This window comes from Narcine bancroftii, chromosome 5, assembly GCF_036971445.1.
Source record: "Narcine bancroftii isolate sNarBan1 chromosome 5, sNarBan1.hap1, whole genome shotgun sequence".
NCBI lineage: Eukaryota > Metazoa > Chordata > Chondrichthyes > Torpediniformes > Narcinidae > Narcine > Narcine bancroftii.
Window position 1 is genome coordinate 188853895 of NC_091473.1, and position 21644 is coordinate 188875538.

The 21644-nt window shown below is 42.6% G+C and overlaps 2 protein-coding genes across 2 annotated transcripts; both read right to left on the reverse strand.

Annotated features, from left to right (window-relative positions):
• On the reverse strand, positions 1 to 2946 carry LOC138765409 (probable G-protein coupled receptor 139). The gene is made up of 2 exons (XM_069942451.1): positions 2880 to 2946; positions 1 to 965 (listed from the first exon to the last, which is right to left on the reverse strand). Exons 1-2 carry the CDS (start codon positions 2944 to 2946, stop codon positions 1 to 3), a joined length of 1032 nt encoding a protein of 343 aa, XP_069798552.1.
• A 9056-nt stretch (positions 2947 to 12002) lies between these two features.
• On the reverse strand, positions 12003 to 14952 carry LOC138765410 (probable G-protein coupled receptor 139). The gene is made up of 2 exons (XM_069942452.1): positions 14886 to 14952; positions 12003 to 12967 (listed from the first exon to the last, which is right to left on the reverse strand). The coding sequence occupies exons 1-2, from the start codon at positions 14950 to 14952 to the stop codon at positions 12003 to 12005; spliced, it is 1032 nt and encodes a 343-aa protein (XP_069798553.1).
• Positions 14953 to 21644: the final 6692 nt, after the last annotated feature.

The window sequence follows — 21644 nt, forward strand, 5'->3', positions numbered from 1 at the left end:
CTATGGATTGTGTTGCATTTGGATTGGAAACGCCCTGAGCTGACTCCGTCGGCTTCGAGAGTCCGGTTTGCGAATTAACTGAATAACCGAGGTGATCGGAAATTTCACCGCGTTGACCAGATTCTCCCTGAACTTGGACTGAGTCAAGGCGTAAATAAAGGTGTTGGTGCAGCAACTTAAAGTCAACAGCAGCTGCCCCACCTGGAGAAATATGACTTCGGAGTCGTTGTGGTGATTGGGGTCCGCCCCGGCGGCTGTGTAGTAAAGGAAATGGACAACGTGCACCGACCACAACAGGATGAAGCTGCCGGAGATGGCGAAGAGTAAGATCATAGACCTCCGCCTGCTTTCCATCTCCGGGTCACTGCGGCTTCCTCCGCCTCTCTGACCCCTTAGCCCCCGACGGATGCGACTGGAGAAGACAACGTGCCGCACCGTCAGAGCGTTGAACAACAAAATCAAAGCAAAAGGGATCAGCGGCATTATTAAGGTGTTCACCCAGTCAAAGGCCACCCAGCCAGGATCCGTGAAATAACTTGCCTTCTGCAAACAGAACCACGGGACGTTGTCAACCACTCTCAGGGGTTCATATGTGAAGTAGTAGGGAATCCTCTGTAAAGAGAGAAGAACGCTCGTCGTGGTCATCACGGCGGACGCGGTTTTCCCAGTGCAGAATTTCGTCTTCAGCTTCTGGAAGCAGATGGCGACAAATCGATCGAAGGTGAAGGTGACGGTGAACCAGACGGAACAGCCGGTGACAACACGACCCAGGACTGAGATGAGGCTGCACACGGGGGTGATGTGAAGGAAAACGCCGGGGAAGTAATAATAACTGAACCGCCACAGGACGACATTGATGAGGATGATCAGTTGGTCCGCCGCTGCCATGGCCACCAGGTAGCGGGTGGTGCAGATGGAGAGTCCGCACCTTCCGCGGGACAGGACTGCAAGCGCCACTACATTCGCTGTGAAGGAAATGGAAAGGACGATGAGATTTCGGGCCAATTGCTCCTTCATTACACCTGCACAATGAAGATTTTGCTTCCTGAACACGTGTAGGTGTATTTCATGGAGTGTTGTGTTGGTGCTCATGAGAATCACCTTAAAATGTTCCTAATTCTTTCATTTCTCTCCATCCAGACGGAAGTAACCTTCGCTCACCCCTGCCCAGATTCTCCCTCTTTCCTGCTCCCTGTCTCCAACTACTCAACTCACATTCCCCTGCAACTACCCTGCCCCTCACCATTATTCCTGTATAACTAGATGGAACCTATTTCTGTGATTTTCATATTTTGTCTACTTCAAATATAACAAGGCCATTGACAATGGACAATACAACATACCGTTGGCAAATAATTTACTGCAGTCGCACTTGGTCTTCTTTTCTGCTGATCTGCGTTCAGTGACGAACATAGTGCTTTTCCAACTTCCGACCTGATACATCAAATTTGAACTTACCATTGTTCAGTGGTTCCCAACCATTTCTTTCCACTCAGACACAACTTTAATTGTTCCCTCCGCCATCGGCGCTCTTTGATTAATAAGGGATTGCTTAAGGTGGTGTGTGTTTATTTATCTATCCATCCTTTTTTCTGTCTATCCATTTATCCATTTATCTATCAATCGATCCATTTATCTCTCTATCCATTCACTTATTTATCTGTCTATCAGTCCAACCATTTATCTATCTATCCATTAATTTATCTATCTATCTATCTATCTATCCATCTATCTATCTATCTATTTATCTATCTATCTATCTATCTATCTATCTATCTATCTATCTATCTATCTATCTACCTATCTATCTATCTATCTATCTATCTATCTATCTATCTATCTATCTATCTATCTATCTATCTATCTATCTATCGATCCTTTTATGCTTGACATATTGAAACGTAACAAATCCGACAGCCCGACATCACATCAACGGACTGAAGGAGCAGCGCTCATTGATATTATACACAATGTGTTCGAGGAAGCTGTGAGCAAAGTAATTTGTTTAAATAAAAACGACTGAACTCTCCAACACAAAGAACAACAGCGCTTTGAAAATCCTGTATCAACATCAGCAGCTCCCCCTGTTGACAGATACCACGCCACTTGGTTTGACCATTGGCAAAAGATACTGCATCAGGACAGTAAACGATACGCTGCAGAGCGGACACCCGCGTCCTTCCCACCGTAACAGACGAAAGGGTTGACACTTTGTTCTCTGCTCAGAATATTGGGCTTAATGGACGACAACTCCGAGAATCCATTATTTGTCCGTCTGCCAATATTTCCCGCACACCCTAGCATGTCACCAGGTCCCTCTCTCCGCTTTCCGCTTGAAGGGATCTGTTGGAAGCTTCCCACAATGGAGTGTAACGTGGTTCAAATAACAATATCAAAAAATGTGAATAACCCGTCAGTCCTGTCTAATCAATGTTCAGAATCCGCACAGTGATATATTGATCAGTGCGCACCGTGAACCTGCGATGTCAAAACCTTCTGCCAGGCTCCTTTTAATTGTCGCTTTGAACGGAAACAGCAGAGAGAGGGCACGGTTGGCGCAACGCTTTCACAGCGCCAGAGATGGGGACCTGGGTTCCAATCCCGCTGTCTATTAGGAGTTTGGACGCTCTGTCCGTGTCACTTTTCCCCGGGGGGTTCCTGTGTCTTCCCACAGGTGGTGTCGGTCAATTGGGTAGCATGGGCTGGTGGGCCGAAATGGCCCGTTCCCGTGCCTAAATTGAACAAGCGCAAAGGGAGTGAAGGAAAGGTTCCTCCGGGTTCTCGTGTGCCAAGAACCATCATCCCGGAGACGGCATTATTTAAAAAATCAACTAAAAACTCACGCACAACTGTAAAGTTGAGGCAGTCACTGTTCTTACCAGGAACTCCAAGAAGAGCAATGAAGATATAAACAATTCTTATGAAACGGTAAAACGCGCTGAGCATGTTCTGTGAGCATCAACCTGTCTTCCAGCTTCAGCCAATCTCTCTGAAGTCAAGGCATCGCACGCCCAATAATTTATACCTGCGGATTCTTTGCGGCTCCAAGGTCATTGAAACGTTATGGCTCAATATAGATGGAAAAATGAAAACACATTACGTTATTTGAGTCAGGTTCCAAGGATCTGCACTGGGTCTGTTGTTGTTTGTTATATACATCAATGATCTTGAGATGATGGGGTAGAAAATTGGAATAGTAATTAGGCGGATGATACTTTGTGCATAATGAAGAAGGTTTTTAAATATTGCAGAGAGATTTGGGTCAGTGAGAAGAGTGGGCTGAAAGTTGGGAAATAGGGTTCAATGTGCAAGTGGAACAAGTCGGACTAATCACAATAGGACCCACATGGGCCAAATGGTGGGGCGTGAAAGAATGCAATTGAACAAAGAGATCTAGGAATAGTGGTGCACAGTTCCCTGAAGGTGGATAGGGTAGTGAAGAATGCTGTTCTTTAGAAATCTGAGCACAGAGGGAAAGGTTTGGGAGGGAATGTTAAAATTGTACAAGGCATTGGTGAGACTACAATTGGAATATTGTGTTCCGTTCTGCTCACCAAATTACAGGAAGGATATGAACAGAATTATCTGTGGGTTTCAGCACCCAGTTACAGAGAATGTTTAAACCAGTTAGGGCTTTATTCCTTAGAGTGTAGAAGGCTGAGAGGTGGGGGGTGGGGGTATATTATCAAATTGAAAGTTAAGGTGGATCGATAGAGTAGATGTGGATGGACGTTGTCCATTGAGTAGAGGAGAGATTCAAACCAGAGGACATGAGCTGAGAGTTTATGGGGGCAAAAGTTTAGGTGCAACACAAGTGGGAGTTTCTATACTCGGAGAGCGGAGACTGTGTGTAATGAGTTTCCAGTGGATACAGGTACAATACTATCTTTAAAGAAAAAATTGGTTAGGTGTATTGATGGCAAAGGTTTGGAGGGTTATGGGCAGAGAGCAGATCATTGGGACGAGCAGAATTTAAGAGTTACAGCACATACAAGATGGGCCATAAATGGCCTGTTTCCTCGCTGTAATTGTCATATGGTTATCCGGTCATTACAGTTCTGGGCCAGAATAGACAAGTGCAATCCTAGAAACCAAGGAAGCGCGGCATTGTTAAACCCTCTGGGGCCAACCTCTGCCTATTTGACGTTGTTCATTGCTCTGCTCTTTTAATTTTGTCAACGAAGTTTCGACATTTCACTTTTCTCACCAGGATTTCCCTTTGACTAATGGTCTCAATTAGAGATCGGTTTTAATAGAAAGGATTAACATCTTGATAGGTGTGGTGATACACCACTAGCCTATTACAGGGGGCGACCTGTGTACCTGTAGCAAGAGCACAGGAAAACATGATAGCACCTGGCCGGCTGTCAATCAGACGACCTGAATAGTCCAAGCCCCACCGTCGGCTGCCAATCATCCTCTGGAAAATAAGCCACATCCATCCCCTCGTGGGCAGCCACTGGGGGCTAAAGCTAACTGCAGCAGGGACTTTAAGTGGAATAAAGCCTGTTAAGCAGTCTTTAAGTATTGTTTCGGCTTTTCTGTCCGACAGCGTGCCACAATACGTCAGCTCATTTCCTACGTCAGCTCATTTCTTATACACCAATCTTCTGAAGGAACTGGAACACTTAAACACCTGCAGATCCCAAAATAATGCAAATGGTAAAAGCAGATGAGAAGGATGAAGTCACCAGCAGAACGAGCCGGCTCAAATCAACACCGGGTTCACGCTGAAAAGAAGCAAATGCCTCACATAATCGATATGCCGGTTCGATGCAGCATACAGACACATATATTTACCAGCTGGAGAGATGGGCTGCCAAATGGCAGGTGGAAGTGCGGACAAGTGCAAGCAGTTGCACTTTGGGAGCACTGATCAAATTAGGACATAACACTGCCAAAAGTTGTTCACTGAAGAGGGAACACATGGATCTGGGAACACAAATTCCTGGATCGGGGGTTAAGGGGTGCTTTGGTATCTTTGCCTTCAAATAGCAAAGTATGCAGTCTAGGAATTGGGAGGTTATGGTAAAGTTGTAGAAGATACTTGTGAGGGCAATGTTAGAGTGTGGCTCCTTCAATTTGCAGGTGGACGCAGCCTGGGAGTGCTTGAGGGCATTTGCAACACTCTTATTTGGATATTTTACTTTTTAAACAAACCTTGTAATTTGTTGAACATTCATGAAACCTACAGAGTCTGTATTTATCCCTCATCTTCGTACAAGTGGAAGTACCATCAATTAAATCACCTCGACAGCGAGATAAATCACGCCCCATATATTCCCCCTGCTTTCCCATCTCCCAATTTATTTTTACCCTCTCCTCCCACCTACCTCCCCGAGCAGCAATAACCAAGCTCTTGGCGCCAACCAACCCCCACCCCCATCATTTTCAGAAGGGCCTAATGAACGCATCTCCTACTTATATCTCCCTCCCTTCACTTGAAATCCTTGTATTCATTCTTACTCTCTAATATGCATTCTTCATTAAACATTTACATGATGAAAAAACCACATATATCCCACTTCATATTCCTCACAATTACAATAGTTACAGTACTTTTTAAAAACATTTTATTTAAAATTTAAAATCACTTAACATAACATTAGGTACTACATATTAATACAGACATTATGTGATTAATTTTTTTATATATAAACCCCTCTCCCAACCACCTCACTAATACCCTCCCTCCTCCCTTCCCCACCTACAAAGAGTAAGATCATCTTCTACTACAATTACATTTAAACATTTCGGCTGCAGGAATGGTGGCACCGATCAGAGCGGACTGAGAGTTTAGATTCTAACACCAATAGTTTTCAAATAAGGGTTCCAAATTTTTGTAAAGAAAAAAATATTGATCTCTTAAATTATATGTAATCGATTCTGAAGAAATACAGGCTTTCAGTTCGTAATGACATCCTATCAACCTAAAACCGAGTCAGAGTTCCTTGTAATAGCTAAACGCTTCTTAGAAACCACCAGAGGCAAAACGTAAAATTTCCCAAACCGTATGTTCATAAATCAAGAATGAAATGGGAATCAGATTTCGATATAAGCATTGATGAAAGGGTTTGCAGAAATTTTTGCAAAGATAATATGACTAAGGTAATAAATGTACGTTATAGATTAGTGCAGTACAATTTTTACATCAATTGCATTTGATTATGTATAACGCGAAATTTTCAGCTTAGTTCTTCAGATTTGTTTTTTTAAACTTTATTTGATATTTTTCAATAAGAATAAACAGACGTTTACAGAATAATTAATCTAATAATTATAAAACAATAAAACTAACCCACCCTCACCCTCCTCCCACAACAGATCCCTCAAGGGAAGCATTAAAGATAAACAAAAACATTCAGTAATTTACAATATTACTAAATTCATATTCTTTATATAAGGTGTCCACAGCTTAACAAAAATTCATAATTATCATGTAAATTGTATGTTATTTTCTCCATATAAATACACGATTTCAACACATGCCATTGAGTTAAATTTAACTGCGCTTCATCTTTCCAAGACATGCCAATACATTCACGAGCAACTGTCAATGTTAGACCAATAAACACTGTCTGAAACTTATCCAACCCCAATTCCACTAACGGAATAAAAGAGCTGAACAAAAAAAATTTGGATCTAAAGGAAAATGAATATTAAACAAATTTAGAAGAAAAATCTTAATTTTAAACCAGAAAAGAATGAACTTTATCACAAAACCAAACAGAAGGTAGAAATGTTCCAATACATAATCCACACCTAAAACACAGATATGAATTACTGTCCATATTTTTAATCAATATTACAGGGGTTAAATATAACTGATATGAAAAATTAGAATTAACCATACTATGTCTTACATTAATTTATTTAGTCAACCCATTATAACACATATTTTCAAATTAGTTCTTCAGATTATGTTTTAGATGTGACCCAGAAGTGGGTACTTTTTTTCATTCGGCGTGGACCTGTCGTAAGATTAAAAGTTTTTGGCTGCAAATTAAATCGTGTTTGGAACACATATTAAAAAGTAAATTTACTTTTGGATCCAGTGTTGTTTTAATTAGTTGAGGCCAAGTTTGGAATATTGCGTGTGATTCTGACCTCAAAATTATAGGAAGAATATCCGTAAGATTGAGACGGTTCAAAGAGGGTTTACGAAAATGTTTCCTGGATTGCAGTATCTAGAATATGGGGAAAGATTGAGTAGACTAGGACTTTATTCATTGGAGCATAGAAGGTTGAGGTGGATTTGATAGAGGTATAGAAAATGATAAAGGGGATAGATAGAGTAGATGTGAATATGCTCTTTCCCCTGAGGATAGGGGAGATTGGAACCAGGGGACATGTAAAGGATTAGGGGCCAAAACCTTAGGTGTTATATCAGAAGATGCTTCTTCACTCAGAGAGTGGTGGCTGAGTGGAATGACCTTATGGAACAGGTAGTTGCAGCAGGGTCAATTCTGTCATTTAAAAGGTTAGATGAGTACATGGATGTGAGGAGGTTGGAGGGTTATGGGCCGGGAGAGGGTAGGTGGAACTAGAGGAGTTTCACGTAAATCGCAGCGGATTAGAAGGGCCGATATGGCCTGTTTCCGAACTGTAAATTGTTATAGAGTTATATTAAATTGATAGCTTTAAGATTGAGATTGACCATGTACCAAATTGAATAGTTACATACCCCCGTTTTTCACCTTATTTACATTTAATCCCGAAGCGGTGGCAAGGCTCTTAAAAAATCCACGGTCTCCCTTGGATCCTTTAAAAAAATTATTTCCCTCGCGCCCTTGCCATCTTCAGAGTAGTTGGGTGAAGGAGGGTAAACTCGATTCCATTTTGTTTAAAACTCTTGTTAGCCGGGTCAGATTTCGTCCCGCGTTTCCATAGCGCCGTGTAGAGACATTTACAACACCCTTGGCCCATTAGACTACATGTGCACCCACGGCCAGCAAGCAGAGTCCAATACTATCCGATTCTAAAGTGCCACTGCTCGCATGGCAACCATTTCCAGCAGACAGCTGTTTCATAAGTTTGGAACCCGTTAGCTGTGTCATGGGCCAGCGGTTGCGAAACTAAGCGAGGAGGATGAGTTCTTTCGGTGCCTCTTCGGTTCCGCAGAAGAGAATCATAATGACTTGCACACGTGTAGGAATTCCACGTTGGGTTGTGCACCTCCCAGGACGAGCCAAGTGGTCCTGCAATTGCTGCATGTGGTGGGTGGAGGGGACAACATATCCAAGGTAGCATGACCCTGCTAACAACCAGAGGGAAGCCTTATTATCCCAATTGGAATAAGCTCCCGTTTATAGGCTGTCACTTTAAACGAAGGAACACTTGGGTTCAGCGGGAATCAAGGTATCGTCGCCTAACACAGGTTCAGAGATTTCACACCAAATCGAATTGATCAACGGCGATGGTGGCGATGGTGGCGATGGTTGAACAACGCGGCAACTGAAAAACCTCCTTCCTGATGACGTCATGTTAATCAGTTTGCGGAGATCAGGACGACACCAGAAACATTGGCATATTTCTACAGTTCTGTTGGGGGGCGGGTGTGGAATGTTATGACCGGCTGTATCACGATGTGGTCTGACTACACCAATACCCCTGAGCGCAAAACCCTCCAAAAGGTAGTGGGCACAACCCAGGACATCACAGGCAAAACCCTCCCCACAGTCGCGAACATTTTCAGGGAACACTGCCTTCGGAGAGCAGCAGCAAGGATCCACACCACCCAGCACATGCTCTGTTCTCCCTCTGCCATCAGGAAAGAGATGTAGGTGCCATAACACTCAAATCACCAGGTTCTGGAACAGCTGCTACGCCTCCACCATCAGACTCCTCACCGAAAAACTCAATGAGGGACTCATTTACGGACTCTTACATTTGCATTTTATTGATTTGTTGCCTCTCCCTATTGCAGTCAGTTTGTTTACATATCTTAACTTGTTTACGTTGAGTATGTATTGATTACAGTGGAAAGTCTGCCTGGATCGCAGGAGAACCAACCTCAGGGTTGAGTTTAGGAATACACATGACGTATGGCCCAGGAAATGGACATTTTAAAGAATTTTAGCAGATGTAATAATATAAAAATAGTGAGCACTTCACATCCAATGATCATGGTACCATTATAATTATGGAGAGGGACGACGATGAAGGCCTTTGACTTGGGGAAAGCAAAATTTGATAAAATGGGAAGAGATTTTCAGTGAGTGATTTGGACATATTTGATTTATATGAAGGAGGTAGAGGAGAATTGCAGGTAATTTACAGGTGATATATTGAGGGTGCAGAATCTTTATGTTCCTGTTGGGATAAAAGGCAGAGACAAATGTTAGAGAGAGCCGTGGTTTTCAAGGGAGATTATGAAGTTGGTTCGAGATTAAAGGGAGGCCTACATTAAATACAGGAAGCAAGGTGTGGAGGAGATGCTTGGAAAATACATTGATTGAAAAAAGAAGCCTATGAAAGAAATTAGGACAGAAAATGTAAGGTACGAGGTGGCTATATTGAAGAGCGTGAAAGTAAATCCGAAGGGCCTTTATAAATATGTGAATAATAAAAGGAGAGTGAAGGATAGAAATGGTCCACTAGAGCATCAGAGCGGACATATGTGTGAGGAGGCAAATGAGACGGGGGTGATATTGAATGAGTTCTTCTCGTCGGTATTTACAAGAGAAAAAGATATGGAATTGTCTAGCATAGGTGACGCAAAAAGGGTTTTTATGGAAAACAGTGGGATTAGGAAAGAGCGGGTGTTGGAACTTTTAAGGCATATGAAGGTTGACAAGTCTCCAGGTGTAGGCCCAGCAATTATCGGCCAGTATGTCTGACGTCTGTGGTTGGTAAACAAAGGAAAGCATTCGTGGAGATAACAGGTATAAGTACCTAGAGGGGCAGTGTCTGATAATGGATTGCCAACATGGGTTTGTGTGGGGAAGTTCATGTTTGACAAATTTTGTTGAATTTGTTGAGGAGGTGACCAGGAAGGTTGATGAAGGCAGAGCAGTAGATGTCGTCTACATTGATTTCAGTAATGCCTTCGATAAGGTTCTTCATAGAAGGTTAGTGAGGAAGGTTCAGGCGCTAGGCATTGACGTTGAGATAGTCAGAATGGTTCAACGGTGGCTAGAAGATAGGTACCAGAGAATGTCGGTCAGGGTGAAGGCCAGTAATGAGCGATGTGCCTCACGGATCGGTGTTGGGCCCCTTGATGTTCGTTATTTACATTAATGATTTGGATGATAGTGTGGTAAATGATGTTAGTAAATATGCTGACGATCCAAAGATAGGGTGAGTTGTGGATAGTGAGGATGGTTTTCGGGAACTGCAGAAGGATTTGGACTGCTTAGAAGAGTGGGCTGAAACACGGAAGATGGAGTTTAATGTAGATAAGTGTGAAGTGCTTCATGTTGGGAAGAATAATTAAAATAGGACGTATGCACTGAGGTGAAGGGTGTTGAGGTATACAGAGGAACAGAGATCTTGGAATAATGGTTCATCGTTCTTTGAAAGTGGAATCTCATGAAGTAGGCTTTTGGTCTGGTGACCTTTATACATCAAAGCATAGAATATAGGAGGCGGGAGATAATGTTGAGACTGTTCAAGGCTTTTGTGAGGCCAAGATTGGAATATTGTGTGCAGTTTTGGTCTCCAAATTATAGGAAGGGTATTAATAAGGTAGAGAGGATGGCAGAGTGGAATGACCTTCCGGAGGTTGTGGTTGCAGCAGGGCCAATATTGTCAATTAAGTGGAGGTTCGATGAGTTCATGAATGTGAAGCGTTTGAAGGGTTATGGGCATGTGCAGGAAGGTGTGATTAGTAGAGTTCACTTAAATAATTGCGGACTAGAGTGGCTGAGATGGCCTGTTTCCGTTATGTAATTGTTATTATGTGTAAATGTGCTAATCCATTTTCCCCCACTCAGCCCCCCTGCTCGGGCCTCTCCTCATAACCTTTGATGTCCGGGCTAATCAAGAACCTATCAATCTCTGTCTTAAATAAACCCAATGATGTTATGATCATTGGATGGATGAGGAGAACGGACAAAGCAGTGACAAATGAAATACAACATCTAAATGTCCGCCAGGCCAGGAAAACCCTTCGGGAGGCAGGTCTGTCAGTGACTATTGTCCGCAGAAGACTTCATGAACAGAAACGCAGAGGCTACATTGCAAGATGCCAATAGTTGTATGTTTTATATCTTGGGCAATTCCTTTACGTTTCCACACTTTGCACTTGCCCTCACTCTGACGCAGGTTAATCTTGGTCTCATCTGTCCACAAGACCATTTTACAGAATTATTCAGCCTCTTTTAAATACTTCTTGGCGAACCGTAATCTGGCCTTCTTTTCTGCGACCAACTAGTGGTTTGCATCTTGCAGTGTTGTTCATGAGCCTTTCAACGGATAGTTGTCACCTGCCTCATGAAGGGTGTTTCTGATCTGTCGGATTAGCGTTTGGGGATTTTTCTTCCAGATGATGAGAATTTCCCTGTTATCATTAGAGAGATCCTTCCTGATAATGCCAGTCCCTTTCTGATTACTGAGCTCACTAGGACGTTCCTTCTTAATAATAATATTCCATACGCTTGATTTCGGTAATCCTGACCGATGATTCTTACTGTTTTATTCCTGTTTTTCCACCTTATAATGGCTAATTTGTCATTCATTGGCAAAAAGCATGTTGAAAAATGGCACCTACAGAATATAAAAGTTTAGAAGCCAGCCCAGCCCTCTTATACTTACACCAATGAAGCAATTAAACATACCTGAGTTCTCACAAACACCTGTGAAGCCAGACATTCTGGCGCCCTGATACGAAGGGACCATGAATAAACAGGACTGTAATTTATACACGGTCAAACCAAAATCTATCTAAATAACTTTTAATGAAATCTGGAATGTGCACTTAAATTATATTTGAATTCTTTGAACACAAATTTCAAATTGTGGAGCGCAGTGGAAAAGAAAGAAATCTGTGCTTGTCCCAAACTCTATGGATTGTGTTGCATTTGGATTGGAAACGCCCTGAGCTGACTCCGTCGGCTTCGAGAGTCCGGTTTGCGAATTAACTGAATAACCGAGGTGATCGGAAATTTCACCGCGTTGACCAGATTCTCCCTGAACTTGGACTGAGTCAAGGCGTAAATAAAGGTGTTGGTGCAGCAACTTAAAGTCAACAGCAGCTGCCCCACCTGGAGAAATATGACTTCGGAGTCGTTGTGGTGATTGGGGTCCGCCCCGGCGGCTGTGTAGTAAAGGAAATGGACAACGTGCACCGACCACAACAGGATGAAGCTGCCGGAGATGGCGAAGAGTAAGATCATAGACCTCCGCCTGCTTTCCATCTCCGGGTCACTGCGGCTTCCTCCGCCTCTCTGACCCCTTAGCCCCCGACGGATGCGACTGGAGAAGACAACGTGCCGCACCGTCAGAGCGTTGAACAACAAAATCAAAGCAAAAGGGATCAGCGGCATTATTAAGGTGTTCACCCAGTCAAAGGCCACCCAGCCAGGATCCGTGAAATAACTTGCCTTCTGCAAACAGAACCACGGGACGTTGTCAACCACTCTCAGGGGTTCATATGTGAAGTAGTAGGGAATCCTCTGTAAAGAGAGAAGAACGCTCGTCGTGGTCATCACGGCGGACGCGGTTTTCCCAGTGCAGAATTTCGTCTTCAGCTTCTGGAAGCAGATGGCGACAAATCGATCGAAGGTGAAGGTGACGGTGAACCAGACGGAACAGCCGGTGACAACACGACCCAGGACTGAGATGAGGCTGCACACGGGGGTGATGTGAAGGAAAACGCCGGGGAAGTAATAATAACTGAACCGCCACAGGACGACATTGATGAGGATGATCAGTTGGTCCGCCGCTGCCATGGCCACCAGGTAGCGGGTGGTGCAGATGGAGAGTCCGCACCTTCCGCGGGACAGGACTGCAAGCGCCACTACATTCGCTGTGAAGGAAATGGAAAGGACGATGAGATTTCGGGCCAATTGCTCCTTCATTACACCTGCACAATGAAGATTTTGCTTCCTGAACACGTGTAGGTGTATTTCATGGAGTGTTGTGTTGGTGCTCATGAGAATCACCTTAAAATGTTCCTAATTCTTTCATTTCTCTCCATCCAGACGGAAGTAACCTTCGCTCACCCCTGCCCAGATTCTCCCTCTTTCCTGCTCCCTGTCTCCAACTACTCAACTCACATTCCCCTGCAACTACCCTGCCCCTCACCATTATTCCTGTATAACTAGATGGAACCTATTTCTGTGATTTTCATATTTTGTCTACTTCAAATATAACAAGGCCATTGACAATGGACAATACAACATACCGTTGGCAAATAATTTACTGCAGTCGCACTTGGTCTTCTTTTCTGCTGATCTGCGTTCAGTGACGAACATAGTGCTTTTCCAACTTCCGACCTGATACATCAAATTTGAACTTACCATTGTTCAGTGGTTCCCAACCATTTCTTTCCACTCAGACACAACTTTAATTGTTCCCTCCGCCATCGGCGCTCTTTGATTAATAAGGGATTGCTTAAGGTGGTGTGTGTTTATTTATCTATCCATCCTTTTTTCTGTCTATCCATTTATCCATTTATCTATCAATCGATCCATTTATCTCTCTATCCATTCACTTATTTATCTGTCTATCAGTCCAACCATTTATCTATCTATCCATTAATTTATCTATCTATCTATCTATCTATCCATCTATCTATCTATCTATTTATCTATCTATCTATCTATCTATCTATCTATCTATCTATCTATCTATCTATCTATCTACCTATCTATCTATCTATCTATCTATCTATCTATCTATCTATCTATCTATCTATCTATCTATCTATCTATCTATCGATCCTTTTATGCTTGACATATTGAAACGTAACAAATCCGACAGCCCGACATCACATCAACGGACTGAAGGAGCAGCGCTCATTGATATTATACACAATGTGTTCGAGGAAGCTGTGAGCAAAGTAATTTGTTTAAATAAAAACGACTGAACTCTCCAACACAAAGAACAACAGCGCTTTGAAAATCCTGTATCAACATCAGCAGCTCCCCCTGTTGACAGATACCACGCCACTTGGTTTGACCATTGGCAAAAGATACTGCATCAGGACAGTAAACGATACGCTGCAGAGCGGACACCCGCGTCCTTCCCACCGTAACAGACGAAAGGGTTGACACTTTGTTCTCTGCTCAGAATATTGGGCTTAATGGACGACAACTCCGAGAATCCATTATTTGTCCGTCTGCCAATATTTCCCGCACACCCTAGCATGTCACCAGGTCCCTCTCTCCGCTTTCCGCTTGAAGGGATCTGTTGGAAGCTTCCCACAATGGAGTGTAACGTGGTTCAAATAACAATATCAAAAAATGTGAATAACCCGTCAGTCCTGTCTAATCAATGTTCAGAATCCGCACAGTGATATATTGATCAGTGCGCACCGTGAACCTGCGATGTCAAAACCTTCTGCCAGGCTCCTTTTAATTGTCGCTTTGAACGGAAACAGCAGAGAGAGGGCACGGTTGGCGCAACGCTTTCACAGCGCCAGAGATGGGGACCTGGGTTCCAATCCCGCTGTCTATTAGGAGTTTGGACGCTCTGTCCGTGTCACTTTTCCCCGGGGGGTTCCTGTGTCTTCCCACAGGTGGTGTCGGTCAATTGGGTAGCATGGGCTGGTGGGCCGAAATGGCCCGTTCCCGTGCCTAAATTGAACAAGCGCAAAGGGAGTGAAGGAAAGGTTCCTCCGGGTTCTCGTGTGCCAAGAACCATCATCCCGGAGACGGCATTATTTAAAAAATCAACTAAAAACTCACGCACAACTGTAAAGTTGAGGCAGTCACTGTTCTTACCAGGAACTCCAAGAAGAGCAATGAAGATATAAACAATTCTTATGAAACGGTAAAACGCGCTGAGCATGTTCTGTGAGCATCAACCTGTCTTCCAGCTTCAGCCAATCTCTCTGAAGTCAAGGCATCGCACGCCCAATAATTTATACCTGCGGATTCTTTGCGGCTCCAAGGTCATTGAAACGTTATGGCTCAATATAGATGGAAAAATGAAAACACATTACGTTATTTGAGTCAGGTTCCAAGGATCTGCACTGGGTCTGTTGTTGTTTGTTATATACATCAATGATCTTGAGATGATGGGGTAGAAAATTGGAATAGTAATTAGGCGGATGATACTTTGTGCATAATGAAGAAGGTTTTTAAATATTGCAGAGAGATTTGGGTCAGTGAGAAGAGTGGGCTGAAAGTTGGGAAATAGGGTTCAATGTGCAAGTGGAACAAGTCGGACTAATCACAATAGGACCCACATGGGCCAAATGGTGGGGCGTGAAAGAATGCAATTGAACAAAGAGATCTAGGAATAGTGGTGCACAGTTCCCTGAAGGTGGATAGGGTAGTGAAGAATGCTGTTCTTTAGAAATCTGAGCACAGAGGGAAAGGTTTGGGAGGGAATGTTAAAATTGTACAAGGCATTGGTGAGACTACAATTGGAATATTGTGTTCCGTTCTGCTCACCAAATTACAGGAAGGATATGAACAGAATTATCTGTGGGTTTCAGCACCCAGTTACAGAGAATGTTTAAACCAGTTAGGGCTTTATTCCTTAGAGTGTAGAAGGCTGAGAGGTGGGGGGTGGGGGTATATTATCAAATTGAAAGTTAAGGTGGATCGATAGAGTAGATGTGGATGGACGTTGTCCATTGAGTAGAGGAGAGATTCAAACCAGAGGACATGAGCTGAGAGTTTATGGGGGCAAAAGTTTAGGTGCAACACAAGTGGGAGTTTCTATACTCGGAGAGCGGAGACTGTGTGTAATGAGTTTCCAGTGGATACAGGTACAATACTATCTTTAAAGAAAAAATTGGTTAGGTGTATTGATGGCAAAGGTTTGGAGGGTTATGGGCAGAGAGCAGATCATTGGGACGAGCAGAATTTAAGAGTTACAGCACATACAAGATGGGCCATAAATGGCCTGTTTCCTCGCTGTAATTGTCATATGGTTATCCGGTCATTACAGTTCTGGGCCAGAATAGACAAGTGCAATCCTAGAAACCAAGGAAGCGCGGCATTGTTAAACCCTCTGGGGCCAACCTCTGCCTATTTGACGTTGTTCATTGCTCTGCTCTTTTAATTTTGTCAACGAAGTTTCGACATTTCACTTTTCTCACCAGGATTTCCCTTTGACTAATGGTCTCAATTAGAGATCGGTTTTAATAGAAAGGATTAACATCTTGATAGGTGTGGTGATACACCACTAGCCTATTACAGGGGGCGACCTGTGTACCTGTAGCAAGAGCACAGGAAAACATGATAGCACCTGGCCGGCTGTCAATCAGACGACCTGAATAGTCCAAGCCCCACCGTCGGCTGCCAATCATCCTCTGGAAAATAAGCCACATCCATCCCCTCGTGGGCAGCCACTGGGGGCTAAAGCTAACTGCAGCAGGGACTTTAAGTGGAATAAAGCCTGTTAAGCAGTCTTTAAGTATTGTTTCGGCTTTTCTGTCCGACAGCGTGCCACAATACGTCAGCTCATTTCCTACGTCAGCTCATTTCTTATACACCAATCTTCTGAAGGAACTGGAACACTTAAACACCTGCAGATCCCAAAATAATGCAAATGGTAAAAGCAGATGAGAAGGATGAAGTCACCAGCAGAACGAGCCGGCTCAAATCAACACCGGGTTCACGCTGAAAAGAAGCAAATGCCTCACATAATCGATATGCCGGTTCGATGCAGCATACAGACACATATATTTACCAGCTGGAGAGATGGGCTGCCAAATGGCAGGTGGAAGTGCGGACAAGTGCAAGCAGTTGCACTTTGGGAGCACTGATCAAATTAGGACATAACACTGCCAAAAGTTGTTCACTGAAGAGGGAACACATGGATCTGGGAACACAAATTCCTGGATCGGGGGTTAAGGGGTGCTTTGGTATCTTTGCCTTCAAATAGCAAAGTATGCAGTCTAGGAATTGGGAGGTTATGGTAAAGTTGTAGAAGATACTTGTGAGGGCAATGTTAGAGTGTGGCTCCTTCAATTTGCAGGTGGACGCAGCCTGGGAGTGCTTGAGGGCATTTGCAACACTCTTATTTGGATATTTTACTTTTTAAACAAACCTTGTAATTTGTTGAACATTCATGAAACCTACAGAGTCTGTATTTATCCCTCATCTTCGTACAAGTGGAAGTACCATCAATTAAATCACCTCGACAGCGAGATAAATCACGCCCCATATATTCCCCCTGCTTTCCCATCTCCCAATTTATTTTTACCCTCTCCTCCCACCTACCTCCCCGAGCAGCAATAACCAAGCTCTTGGCGCCAACCAACCCCCACCCCCATCATTTTCAGAAGGGCCTAATGAACGCATCTCCTACTTATATCTCCCTCCCTTCACTTGAAATCCTTGTATTCATTCTTACTCTCTAATATGCATTCTTCATTAAACATTTACATGATGAAAAAACCACATATATCCCACTTCATATTCCTCACAATTACAATAGTTACAGTACTTTTTAAAAACATTTTATTTAAAATTTAAAATCACTTAACATAACATTAGGTACTACATATTAATACAGACATTATGTGATTAATTTTTTTATATATAAACCCCTCTCCCAACCACCTCACTAATACCCTCCCTCCTCCCTTCCCCACCTACAAAGAGTAAGATCATCTTCTACTACAATTACATTTAAACATTTCGGCTGCAGGAATGGTGGCACCGATCAGAGCGGACTGAGAGTTTAGATTCTAACACCAATAGTTTTCAAATAAGGGTTCCAAATTTTTGTAAAGAAAAAAATATTGATCTCTTAAATTATATGTAATCGATTCTGAAGAAATACAGGCTTTCAGTTCGTAATGACATCCTATCAACCTAAAACCGAGTCAGAGTTCCTTGTAATAGCTAAACGCTTCTTAGAAACCACCAGAGGCAAAACGTAAAATTTCCCAAACCGTATGTTCATAAATCAAGAATGAAATGGGAATCAGATTTCGATATAAGCATTGATGAAAGGGTTTGCAGAAATTTTTGCAAAGATAATATGACTAAGGTAATAAATGTACGTTATAGATTAGTGCAGTACAATTTTTACATCAATTGCATTTGATTATGTATAACGCGAAATTTTCAGCTTAGTTCTTCAGATTTGTTTTTTTAAACTTTATTTGATATTTTTCAATAAGAATAAACAGACGTTTACAGAATAATTAATCTAATAATTATAAAACAATAAAACTAACCCACCCTCACCCTCCTCCCACAACAGATCCCTCAAGGGAAGCATTAAAGATAAACAAAAACATTCAGTAATTTACAATATTACTAAATTCATATTCTTTATATAAGGTGTCCACAGCTTAACAAAAATTCATAATTATCATGTAAATTGTATGTTATTTTCTCCATATAAATACACGATTTCAACACATGCCATTGAGTTAAATTTAACTGCGCTTCATCTTTCCAAGACATGCCAATACATTCACGAGCAACTGTCAATGTTAGACCAATAAACACTGTCTGAAACTTATCCAACCCAATTCCACTAACGGAATAAAAGAGCTGAACAAAAAAAATTTGGATCTAAAGGAAAATGAATATTAAACAAATTTAGAAGAAAAATCTTAATTTTAAACCAGAAAAGAATGAACTTTATCACAAAACCAAACAGAAGGTAGAAATGTTCCAATACATAATCCACACCTAAAACACAGATATGAATTACTGTCCATATTTTTAATCAATATTACAGGGGTTAAATATAACTGATATGAAAAATTAGAATTAACCATACTATGTCTTACATTAATTTATTTAGTCAACCCATTATAACACATATTTTCAAATTAGTTCTTCAGATTATGTTTTAGATGTGACCCAGAAGTGGGTACTTTTTTCATTCGGCGTGGACCTGTCGTAAGATTAAAAGTTTTTGGCTGCAAATTAAATCGTGTTTGGAACACATATTAAAAAGTAAATTTACTTTTGGATCCAGTGTTGTTTTAATTAGTTGAGGCCAAGTTTGGAATATTGCGTGTGATTCTGACCTCAAAATTATAGGAAGAATATCCGTAAGATTGAGACGGTTCAAAGAGGGTTTACGAAAATGTTTCCTGGATTGCAGTATCTAGAATATGGGGGAAAGATTGAGTAGACTAGGACTTTATTCATTGGAGCATAGAAGGTTGAGGTGGATTTGATAGAGGTATAGAAAATGATAAAGGGGATAGATAGAGTAGATGTGAATATGCTCTTTCCCCTGAGGATAGGGAGATTGGAACCAGGGGACATGTAAAGGATTAGGGGCCAAACCTTAGGTGTTATATCAGAAGATGCTTCTTCACTCAGAGAGTGGTGGCTGAGTGGAATGACCTTATGGAACAGGTAGTTGCAGCAGGGTCAATTCTGTCATTTAAAAGGTTAGATGAGTACATGGATGTGAGGAGGTTGGAGGGTTATGGGCCGGGAGAGGGTAGGTGGAACTAGAGGAGTTTCACGTAAATCGCAGCGGATTAGAAGGGCCGATATGGCCTGTTTCGAACTGTAAATTGTTATAGAGTTATATTAAATTGATAGCTTTAAGATTGAGATTGACCATGTACCAAATTGAATAGTTACATACCCCCGTTTTTCACCTTATTTACATTTAATCCCGAAGCGGTGGCAAGGCTCTTAAAAAATCCACGGTCTCCCTTGGATCCTTTAAAAAAATTATTTCCCTCGCGCCCTTGCCATCTTCAGAGTAGTTGGGTGAAGGAGGGTAAACTCGAATCCATTTTGTTTAAAACTCTTGTTAGCCGGGTCAGATTTCGTCCCGCGTTTCCATAGCGCCGTGTAGAGACATTTACAACACCCTTGGCCCATTAGACTACATGTGCACCCACGGCCAGCAAGCAGAGTCCAATACTATCCGATTCTAAAGTGCCACTGCTCGCATGGCAACCATTTCCAGCAGACAGCTGTTTCATAAGTTTGGAACCCGTTAGCTGTGTCATGGGCCAGCGGTTGCGAAACTAAGCGAGGAGGATGAGTTCTTTCGGTGCCTCTTCGGTTCCGCAGAAGAGAATCATAATGACTTGCACACGTGTAGGAATTCCACGTTGGGTTGTGCACCTCCCAGGACGAGCCAAGTGGTCCTGCAATTGCTGCATGTGGTGGGTGGAGGGGACAACATATCCAAGGTAGCATGACCCTGCTAACAACCAGAGGGAAGCCTTATTATCCCAATTGGAATAAGCTCCCGTTTATAGGCTGTCACTTTAAACGAAGGAACACTTGGGTTCAGCGGGAATCAAGGTATCGTCGCCTAACACAGGTTCAGAGATTTCACACCAAATCGAATTGATCAACGGCGATGGTGGCGATGGTGGCGATGGTTGAACAACGCGGCAACTGAAAAACCTCCTTCCTGATGACGTCATGTTAATCAGTTTGCGGAGATCAGGACGACACCAGAAACATTGGCATATTTCTACAGTTCTGTTGGGGGGCGGGTGTGGAATGTTATGACCGGCTGTATCACGATGTGGTCTGACTACACCAATACCCCTGAGCGCAAAACCCTCCAAAAGGTAGTGGGCACAACCCAGGACATCACAGGCAAAACCCTCCCCACAGTCGCGAACATTTTCAGGGAACACTGCCTTCGGAGAGCAGCAGCAAGGATCCACACCACCCAGCACATGCTCTGTTCTCCCTCTGCCATCAGGAAAGAGATGTAGGTGCCATAACACTCAAATCACCAGGTTCTGGAACAGCTGCTACGCCTCCACCATCAGACTCCTCACCGAAAAACTCAATGAGGGACTCATTTACGGACTCTTACATTTGCATTTTATTGATTTGTTGCCTCTCCCTATTGCAGTCAGTTTGTTTACATATCTTAACTTGTTTACGTTGAGTATGTATTGATTACAGTGGAAAGTCTGCCTGGATCGCAGGAGAACCAACCTCAGGGTTGAGTTTAGGAATACACATGACGTATGGCCCAGGAAATGGACATTTTAAAGAATTTTAGCAGATGTAATAATATAAAAATAGTGAGCACTTCACATCCAATGATCATGGTACCATTATAATTATGGAGAGGGACGACGATGAAGGCCTTTGACTTGGGAAAGCAAAATTTGATAAAATGGGAAGAGATTTTCAGTGAGTGATTTGGACATATTTGATTTATATGAAGGAGGTAGAGGAGAATTGCAGGTAATTTACAGGTGATATATTGAGGGTGCAGATCTTTATGTTCCTGTTGGGATAAAAGGCAGAGACAAATGTTAGAGAGAGCCGTGGTTTTCAAGGGAGATTATGAAGTTGGTTCGAGATTAAAGGGAGGCCTACATTAAATACAGGAAGCAAGGTGTGGAGGAGATGCTTGGAAAATACATTGATTGAAAAAAGAAGCCTATGAAAGAAATTAGGACAGAAAATGTAAGGTACGAGGTGGCTATATTGAAGAGCGTGAAAGTAAATCCGAAGGGCCTTTATAAATATGTGAATAATAAAAGGAGAGTGAAGGATAGAAATGGTCCACTAGAGCATCAGAGCGGACATATGTGTGAGGAGGCAAATGAGACGGGA